At 37.3% G+C, this 10,433-nt stretch overlaps 2 protein-coding genes and 1 non-coding gene across 3 annotated transcripts; all 3 read left to right on the top strand.

Moving 5' to 3' along the window:
* The first annotated feature begins 3,435 nt into the window (after positions 1-3,435).
* LOC106401376 (probable ubiquitin-conjugating enzyme E2 25) lies at positions 3,436-6,532 on the top strand. The gene is made up of 6 exons (XM_013841883.3): positions 3,436-3,678; positions 4,262-4,387; positions 4,471-5,148; positions 5,239-5,302; positions 5,424-5,878; positions 5,983-6,532. Exons 1-6 carry the CDS (start codon positions 3,619-3,621, stop codon positions 6,232-6,234), a joined length of 1,635 nt encoding a protein of 544 aa, XP_013697337.1. The 5' UTR covers positions 3,436-3,618; the 3' UTR covers positions 6,235-6,532.
* A 290-nt stretch (positions 6,533-6,822) lies between these two features.
* Positions 6,823-7,405, top strand: BNAC05G38220D. The gene has a single exon (XR_007323533.1). It is a non-coding gene; the product is annotated as an uncharacterized BNAC05G38220D (transcript).
* Positions 7,406-7,949: 544 nt separating this feature from the next.
* Positions 7,950-9,385, top strand: LOC125586983 (thioredoxin M4, chloroplastic). Its single transcript, XM_048757019.1, has 2 exons — positions 7,950-8,351; positions 8,920-9,385. The coding sequence occupies exons 1-2, from the start codon at positions 8,093-8,095 to the stop codon at positions 9,237-9,239; spliced, it is 579 nt and encodes a 192-aa protein (XP_048612976.1). The 5' UTR covers positions 7,950-8,092; the 3' UTR covers positions 9,240-9,385.
* Positions 9,386-10,433: the final 1,048 nt, after the last annotated feature.

The following is a 10,433-nucleotide window of genomic DNA, read 5'->3' as shown; positions in this document are numbered from 1 at the left end:
TTTTTCTCTACATATCTCTTCTTCTTGGGCTCTTGGGTTATAACTTGATTAGTTATTATTCTTGGGCTAATGAGGAAAACCCAACATTGCTGTAGAGAATCTAGTGTTTCACTGCATGAATTGGAACGAGTAGATGATATGAGATGAGAAGTTAAAGATATTGCGATTTACACGGGATATAACTGATTACTTTCTTCTTCCTATGATCACGGGATGTGAAGATATGCTCCCAAATACGTGTTAAATTGTACAGATCTATATACTTAGAGCATCATTAACCCTAGAACTCCATTAAGATTTCTTAATGACTATTTAAGTATTAAACGAGACACCAACATTTTTTTGCTCCAATACTAATCTCTTAATTAAGGGTTCTTAAAAAAAAATTATTAAACATTGTTTTATTAAAAATAAAATTTATTTATTAAATAAAACATAGTAAAAGATAACATTTTAAACATATATTTTAAAATAAAAACATAAAACAAAGATTAATAAAATAAACGAGAATAATTTGAAAGAAGCAGCTGAGCTTAGTTGTTATCTTCGTCACCTCCAAATTTACGGTATATATGTTCAACAAAATCATTTTTCAGTTGTTGATGCATTTGTCTATCACGAATTCTAGTTCGAACACCCATCATATTGACGATATTTGTAGGGATCTGTAGAATACGTGAGATCGACATGTGAACTTTCGTTATCTTCTCTTTATTGGAACTCTGAAACATCAAATGGAGTATGATACACGCTATCATAATCTTCCCAATTTTGACTTTATTCCCAAAAGTACCGGATTTTTAACAATGGCAAAGCGAGCTTGCAAGACTCCAAAAGCACGCTCGACATCTTTTCGGACAGCTTCTTGATGTTGAGCAAATAAAACCGCTTTCGGCCCATGTGGTATTGAAATATATTGGATAAAAGTTGACCAACACCATCGATTTCTAACACATTCAACACACTACACGTTCGTTCTCTATCTAACCATTACACAACCATAGTCTATTTATTACCTAACACAACCATTATCTAACACTAACCAAAACATTTATTACCAACGATTCAATTGATTGCAAGCAAGAATCAAAATCAACATCAATCGCAACAAAATCAAAAAGCACCAACGAATATAAACAATGCTTTATTCAATAGAACAGATTAAAGAAAAATGTTTTACATGTATGAACAATCGAATGCGTTTTGTCTGACGAACATGGATCATGCCTCTTCGTCCATCCATCTAAAGCCAACAAAGACAAAAACAAAAGCAAAAAAATCAGAGGATTTATATATTAAGATTCACGCATAAGAAGAAGGATAACAATCTAAAGACATGCATAATAGAAAGATTCAAACATAATCACATGTGAACATAACTTTGCCTTTCGATTCGACTGAGCATCAACAGTCGCCGTTTTCTTCGTCTATGAGAGCCACCAGGAGAGATCGGTCGCTGTTTTCCTTCGTCGAGGCGAGCCACCAAGAGAGAGGTCGACGTTTCCTTCATCGACGAGATCCACCGAAGAGAGAGGTCGTAATTTTCCTTCGTCGAAGAGATCCACCGAAGAGAGAGGTCACTGTTTCCTTCGTCGACGAGATCAACCGAGACGTCGCCATGTCCTCGGAGATAGCCACCGAAAGGGAGAGAAATCGCCACTTCGTGGTCGAGAGGAGAGCAACAGAGGGAGAGAAACAAATGAATGAAAGAGACGACGAAACTCGCCACTTCCGCTCTACCCAATCACATATTGCCACGTGGCCTTTAAAAGCCATGCTTTCCTTCTCTTAATTAAGAGCCGTGCCTTGCGTTTATTTCATTTTTTTCTTTTCTTTTAATACCTAATTAAACTAACAAACCCACTTAAGAAACTGGGTTAATGATGCTCTTATCTTCTAAAATTGTTGATATGTGGCCCGTTTTATTATCACGTAAACGGACCACGGTCAACAGTTTTAATAGGTTCGTTTAGGCCTTCAGGCTTCAACCCCATTTTAACATTTTTTGCTTCAATTAGTTAGTTGAACGAGCTGGCGAATGAAAAGCTAATCAAGTCAGTACTTCAGTAAGCTCGTGGTTGAATGTCAAGGCCTCAAGGGGTTTTACTATTTGATTTGTAATGTATAAAAGAACACACCCAGCTATCAAACATTGTTTTTTAATATAATTTAGCTTGCGTTGTAGAACAGCTACATGAATACATTAGCTTGCGTAGTTGGAGTCCAAGTTAATCAGTATCATTTGTCTAGTTGAAATATTCAAAAAAGAAAGATTCCAAAAGGATATGTATGGTTTGAAAGTGGTGCTCAGGCTATATACCTTTTCCCCAAATTCAACTTTCCCCAATAGTACTCAAATACAATCATTAGAGGTCGATTTATCCAATGATACATGAATAATAAGATAGTTTAAGAGTTTTCTTTTTATGGTAAAACAAGATTAGAAATTCCAACTGGATTTGAAACGCACTTTAGACCATCTCATATTTATTCGTGATCCAAAAGAAGAACCTCCGCTATTTTTATTAGGTTATGAGATCATTCATAAATGGGCCTCATCGTTTCTGATCGTCGTTAGATTATCAATAAAGTAAAAAGAATATATTCAGGCTCAACTCCTTTTCAAAAGCCCAATAAAATCTTGGTCTTTTGAATTTATTTTTTTCAAAGAAATCAGAAATTAGTTTTATCAAAATTTAGTTTTACCTTTTTTCTGATCAGTGAAATCTATTCCAAATATATTATAATTATTATTTAAGATATGTTATGATCTAATTATTATTTAAGATATGTTATGATCTAAATACACATAAATTCAATTTAAATTTAGAAAATGACATGTCATACAAACATTAATATTTTTAATTAATAGTATATTTTATCATTTATCACAACTTTCTATTAGTGGTTTTATCAATTAAGATTATTTACTGGTTTTATTATTTTCAAAAATGAAATTAATTATACTAGTATTTATCTTACTTCTTTTCTAAAACTAAAATGTATATACTTTATAAGTTTAAAAATAATGATCCAATAAATCAGTTTCTTTTCATGTATCTAGAAGACTAGAGCTCTAGATTATGATTTCTTCCCAAAATATTTACTACTATTAAATCTTCTCATTTGATTTGCTATGATTAATCTGTTATTGGACCAAAAAGTTGGAAATCAGTAGAAGAGTTCCTGTCCGTTGGATTTTTTGCCTTTGTCCAAGTCATCAACCGTGTTGTGTTGTGTAATCTCGGTTCATTTCCGCTACTACACAAGAGACTATCCCATAACCGTCGTCTTATCACTGTTAATATCGCCATGTCATTATAAAATAATATTAAAACCGTCCGGTAAAAACTGGGCCCCATCTTCGTAGACTTTACATATTGACTTGTTGAAAAATTTAAAAAAAAAACGTACAATAAATAAGCAATTAAAAAAGGCTTTTTTTTTTAATTAAGATTGGTAAGTGTTGAGAGAGCAAATCCGACTTGTGTGGGTATATAATACGGCGCCAAGGCAAAACTCTTTTTCTTTCTCTGATCGCTTTCTTCTTCACTAAGTTCGAGGATAATTCTCTCTCGTTTTCCGTTGTTTTTCTCGAGGCAAGTTCAATTGTGTTCAATGGAGCCCGAGATCGCTCATCCTGTTGCTTCATGCTCGATAACTCTAACGCCGAACAAGGTGAATGCTTTTATCAAATTGAATTTTCACCGATTTATCTGGGTTGTCTAGACAGTAAAATCTGTTTTAACCGTGTTACCCCAAATTCACTCGCATGCCCAAAGAAGTTGAATTGATTTGGGTTATTGTGTATTCTCTCTCTCTCTCTCTCTCTGGGTGACGTGCGATCATCATCGCCTTAGGGTTTTCTAAAGTGATCACGTCTGTTTGCTGTTGGATTGGTTCTGATCGTTGATTTTGAGGGTTGAAGGATCGTGTTTTGTCGTTTTCTTGTTCTGATCACTAGTAACCGTAATTCACTTCTGTGAAGTTTACTGAGTTGTTGTTATGCAATGTGACACTTGTGTTTTGGTTCTAACTTCTAAGATTCCTTCTCTGATTGCGCTGCTTTTTTTTTTTTGTATGCATAGTTAATGGTCCATACTCATCATATGTATTGTAAAGCTTGAGCTTTTCTTTTTTTCTTTTTTTCTTTTTTTGCTCAACTTTTACTTGGTAATTTCTGTGTAGTTAATGTTCATACTCGTATGGATATTATGTTATCTTACTAGAGATTCTTCGTGGATATTTCATTATCTTGTAGGCACCAACTTCAGATGTTAATGGTGTGGAGGAGCAATATGATATGCAAAACGGTGGTGGTGTTGATAATAAGAACAAAGGGAAGGCTATACAATTGGAATCACAATCTGACGATGAGCAGCCTGAGGTAAGTGTTTTTGATTCTTTCCCATATTATTAAGTATTGTGCTAACTTCTAAACGCTGACATTGTTTTAATCTATTACCATAGGGATCTGCTAGCGATTGTTATGATCCTGGATCCTCTCCACTGTCAGATAGTTTGCTAGACCCTGACTCTTTGGTATACGAAGACGACGATGACTATTCTGATCATTATGCCTATGGGATAGAGGATGAGATCGAGGATGATCATGCAGATGACTACGTCTCCGAGTATCAAGCCCTTTTTGATGCCAAGGAGAAGGAAATCCCAGCTGGTGTGGAGGTGGCCATGGATTGGCTTCCAAGTTCGGAAACTGCTAAACCAAGTGGAAGCAGCAGCAGCTCCAAGAAAGCAACAACAGGAAGTGGAATCTATTTAACTCCAAACAATGCTTACGCATTGCCACAAAAAATCCATGGTTTCCATTACTCTGGACCGGCTTTGAAGTATTCTTCCACTCATCTTGGGCCTAAGACTGATCCTGGCACCGTGATGGGAGAGGCCCCGGTTCCGGCTCCAGCTTCTTCTGGTTTATCGCTTCAGATGTCCAAAAAAAATCCAGGATATTTGGGTTTTGCTAGCACTCGGCCTCACGTGGAAGAGGTTATCTCAGCTCCAAATACTTACACAGTTAAGAGAAACGTGGAGGATTATCTTGGCAAGTACTTGTTTTTCAAGAAGTTTGACATCGTTGAAGATCTTGTGGACCACCATTATGCTGCCAAGGGAACAACTTCCAAACAGGTTGCAATAAGTTAACTATTATTCTTGAGAATGTTTTTTTTTTTCCTTTTCCAAAAACTGAGTATTATTACGTTGTCCTACTTTCTTCAGCATTCCAAGGAATGGGCCAAAAGGATCCAAGAAGAGTGGAAAATTCTTGAGAATGATTTGCCAGGTTAACTAGTGTCTTTTTTTTTTCTCTTTTTCTTTCAGGTTAACTAGTATTGATATAGACACTCTTATAGTGCTTAACGTTAGCAACTTCCTTACATTCTTTTTGTTTCTTATTACAACAGAGCAGACGATATTTGTGAGAGCGTATGAGTCGAGGATGGATCTTTTGAGGGCTGTAATTGTTGGAGCCGATGGAACTCCCTATCATGACGGTCTCTTCTTTTTCGATATCTTCTTCCCTGATACATACCCTTCTGGCCCACCGATGGTTCATTACCACTCTGGTGGGCTAAGAATCAACCCGAATCTGTACAATAGTGGGAAAGTGTGTCTGAGTCTTCTCGGGACTTGGAGTGGTGTCCAGACGGAGAAGTGGATCCCCAATGAGTCTACAATGCTGCAGGTTCTTGTCTCAATCCAAGGACTAATCTTGAACCAAAAACCTTTTTTCAACGAACCTGGGTACGAGAGAATGGCTGGTTCTCTATCCGGGGAGTGCCAATCTAACGCTTACAGCGAGAAGATATTCTTACTTTCTCTCAAGACGATGGTTTACAACATGAGGAGACCACCCAAGGTAAACAAACACAAAACTAAAACCTCATACATTTTACACTGTTTGAAGAAAAAACTTGAGATTAATTGATGTGGTGGGGTTTTGAATTAAAAAAAAATGGACAGTATTTTGAAGACTTCGCGTATGGGCATTTCCTCAGCTCTGCTCACGACGTGTTGAAAGCATGTAATGCTTATAGAAACGGAGCTCCAGTGGCGTCTTTGGTGAGGGGAAATGTTAAAGGAGGGGAAGAGAGTAGCGAGAGATGCTCCGAGTCGTTCAAGAAAGATGTGGGTGCCTTCGTGGACACGCTTTTGTTGAAGGAGTTCATTCTTCTAGGCGTCCTTGGTCTCGAACCAGAAAAAGAAGAAGACTAACCCTCAGAGATTAGCACAAGCAGTAGCAGTAGCAGACCACCAAATAGAGTGTAGTTTCTTCAAATTGAACTCCATTGCTTCCTTCTCTTCTTATTTTTTTTTTTTTTTAATATTTTTCTTGACTTTAATCTCTCTGAAAAACAGAACAGGACTTGGTTGATCCTCTTTTTTTCACTTAAATATGACATTAGTCTTTTACTGAGAAGTCCTCTCATTTGTACAGTTTTGCCTTGCTCAAAGTTTTCAGAGCTAGTAGCTTGAGTTTAAAAAGTCAACTACAGAAGGTTTTTGTACCAGACACGTGTATGTCCACGTGGCAGTCTACGCAAATAATGTTCTGGATTAGCTTCATCAGACCATACACGTGTACTCTAACGGAAAACCCTAAACCCTTTTTTTTTTTTTTTGATCAAATAGCTAGTAGCTTGAGTTTAAAAAGTCAACTACAGAAGGTTTTTGTACTAGACACGTGTATGTCCACGTGGCAGTCTACGCAAATAATTTTCTGGATTAGCTTCATCAGACCATACACGTGTACTCTAACGAAAAACCCTAAACCCTTTCCTCTGGGTATATTACTAGCCGTCACTGTCACACACACACGAACACTAAACGATCAAATATGGCTTCAGCTTCATCATCGGCCGCGAGGTTACTCATCCGCGACGGGAAATCAGTGGCGAGTTTACTCTTCCGTGGACGTGCAGCAGCCAATCTCACGGAGAACACTGGACCGGCCATTCGGTCTCTGCTTCTGTTAAACCAGACGGTGGTGCCTAGTCAATACCCGGTTTTCTCTGAAACATTTCCGGTTACGCAACCCGGTTTGGGTTCCTGCTTCGTTCAGGAGGAGGCTGTTTCGGAGAGAAGAGGGAAAATGGAAACGGGTCAGGGAAAGCGTGTGGTGAACAACGGGGGCAGCTCTTCCTCGGAGGAGGAGGAGACAGATTTGATGAGGAAGAGTTTGATGATATTGATATGGACGATGATGTAGAGTTTGACGAAGAAGAAGATGAGGAGGACGAGCAGATAGTGAAGAAGAAGAAGTAAAAAGACTCTCAGTTCTTTGCAAAATGCTTTATCCGTTGCTTTTTCGTGAGATTAATGTATTAGACTTAGACATAATTAAATGTTTCTTGATGAAATAAAGATTTCCGTTTTAAAATAACGATTTCTTCTCTTTAGCAGAAAAAGAAAAAACGATTTCTTTCTATTGTGATGCCATGCTCTGTTGTGTGTGTACTTTGTATGTTGTTAACCGGAGACTACTATAACAAACGGTCTTTGAGATGTTAAATGCTCTTAGTGCCGAGAAGAAAACGAGGTTTATTCATGGTTTGAATGTCAAACCAGATGCTGCTGCAGATATTGTGGAGCTATCCACATCATTCAAGTCCATAGTTCTTGGTTGGCTATGGACATCTATCACTTCGCTTATTCGTTCCATCGTTTCTTTTAGCATCTTCGGAAAAATTAATTAGGAGATTTTTGTGTGTAACAAAGTTGTGATAAAGCTAAGTGCGCGAAAGCAAAAAGAAACCTGTTTTATGAAGCTCATGCCCGTTGACAAAAAAAAAAAAATGAGTGAAGCTCATGCCAAAACCGGGTTGGTACATGCTGTTTTAACCGGAATCGGTTTTGTAAAATAGCCGGTCAAAAAATTGATGGTTAGTCCTAGAAAAACGGTGCCGTTATAGCATAGGACAAAGGATAACGTGGCGGAAAAAAAAAATCGAAAAAGAATTTATCCAGAACAACACATGGCATATGTGTGTGCTATCGGTTTCTCGGGACATTCATATCAAACAGCCAACCAAAACCAAACATCTCTCTCTCTCTCTCTCTCTAGCTGCTTTCAATGGCTTCCTTGCTCGATTCCGTCACCGTTACCCGCGTGTTTTCTCTTCCGATCACTTCCTCGATTTCACCTGCTTCAAAGGTTCCGTCAATCTCTGCCCGGAGGATTTCTCCCGTTCCGGAATTCAGAGGTTTGAAAGCTTCCTGGAGGAGTTCGGTGACTCAGTCAGCGAGTCTTGGTACGAATCTCGGATCCCGATTCGCTCGTGGTGGTAGAATCGTCTGCGAGGCTCAGGACACCACTGCCGCCGCCGTCGAAGGTATACAACTCAACTTTTTTATTTTTAACCTCCTCTTATTCTGTGTAAAAATAAATTCTCCGTTTGTGATATATCTGAAGCTGTCTGGTCATAAACTGATGGTAAAACTGTTAACTATTACGTTGACATAGTCATTCCATCATACACGAACTAGTCGAACTTCTTCAAACACATGACTGAATAATCCATGGCTGTCCTGAGATTTTGGGACTATATACAATTTAATTTTAAAAAAAAAAAATTAGATTTGGGAAGCTATAGATAATTAATAATAATTTTAATAAAATTTTGTTTTAGACAATTTTGAAACCCTCTTAAAATTTTGTTTGGGAGCTGTAAGACAATGTTTTACTTACCTGGCCTTGGATTATACAAAAACCGAAGGCACTATGACTCCCTTTCAGCATATTGTTCAATATAACTCGAAAACAAGAATCATATGGTTCCTTGGGTGAGGCAATTAATAATGCAGTATTAGCAAATAGCAACTCTCTCTCTCTCTCTCTCTCTCATTCAGTCACCTTTGAGAGATATCTAACTTAACCGGTTTGTTTTTTTGATGATGCAGTACCAAACATCTCTGACTCAGAATGGCAAACACAGGTTCTCGAGTCAGATGTACCAGTATTGGTCGAGTTTTGGGCACCGTGGTGTGGACCTTGCCGTATGATTCACCCCATTGTTGACCAACTGGCCAGGGATTTCGCAGGCAAGTTCAAATTCTACAAAATCAACACCGACGAGAGCCCAAACACAGCCAACCGTTACGGGATACGCAGCGTTCCTACCGTGATCATATTCAAAGACGGTGAGAAGAAAGACAGTATCATCGGAGCTGTCCCTAAAGAGACGTTGGAGAAAACTATAGAAAGATTCGTGGTCGAGTAACTAAACAAAAACAAAATTTCACTCTTTATTATCACTCATGTCTTCTGCGTTGTATAATTCTTCTTAAGGTCTCTTTTGACTATTTATGTTTCCATGCGTCCACTATGTATTGTTTAGTATTATAAAAAAAAATGAATAACGAACAATAATAACTCCACCGACGCCATTAACGGATGAGAAGCACAACTCCATGTGGAACCACATGCCATTGTTCTTCCTAAGCTCTAATTCACCGTACAACCTATATACATACATAACTTTTTTGAGTATGTGAGGATTCCGTACTGTTTCATTCTGTGTACTGCATAGGACTTTATAGTAATGCCACGCGGGTTTATGTCCATATATTATATTATATTATATGTGTTTCGACTTTCGATTTCTAATCCAATTATGTAAGTCTGTATACTTTGTGCCATGACATGTATTTTATATAGTAAACGGTGATGATATAAACGCGTTCGTTTTCTGATTATATCAACTGGATGATGCATCTAATCTTTTGGATATTACATGGCAATATGTCATCTAAGTCCAAATTTTCGCGAACTTGCATTAATTGAAAATAGAGACTAAAACGTTGGAAAATATATTTTGAATTAAACAATTAGATATGAAAAACTCTGATAGCAGTTGACAATTGAAAATTGAATCCTGAAAAAATATCTAAATATACAGTCTAGCTAGAATCTCCTATATGATCGTCAACTATGCTAAATTGCTAATCTTAATTTCATTAACACATGTTTTTCTCTTTTCTGAAAGATCCTAACCAACTGTGCCAATCTTTTCTACATATTATCGTGTTACGCATATTGGTATCTTGTAGTAAAAACTAAAAATTTGTTAATGAACATATGATAGTATCGAAAGGCATATTACCGTAAGAGGAGGGGTAAAGAAGCAAAGGAAGAGAGTGAGGAAGTAACAGAAGAGGAGGGAAAAGAAGAAGAATAAAAGAAACCTTTGGATTGAAAGAGAGTATTTGCAGTTATTCATTTCATACTGTTAGATGATATTAAATAAGGAGTAGAGTGTTCATTTGAAAGGTATGCTTTTGTATGTGATTGTAGAGAGACGATATGAGTCTTCTGTTTCCAGTCGCTATGAGACTGTCGATGATGATGAACTCGTGATGAGAGTGATTCATTGTTGAGATACAAGCTGTAAACACTCTTCTTCATTCTTATTCAA

The sequence above is a fragment of the Brassica napus genome, chromosome C5, assembly GCF_020379485.1.
Source record: "Brassica napus cultivar Da-Ae chromosome C5, Da-Ae, whole genome shotgun sequence".
Classification (NCBI taxonomy): domain Eukaryota; kingdom Viridiplantae; phylum Streptophyta; class Magnoliopsida; order Brassicales; family Brassicaceae; genus Brassica; species Brassica napus.
The sequence above is the reverse complement of the archived record's forward strand: the minus strand, read 5'-3'. Positions and strand labels throughout refer to the sequence as shown.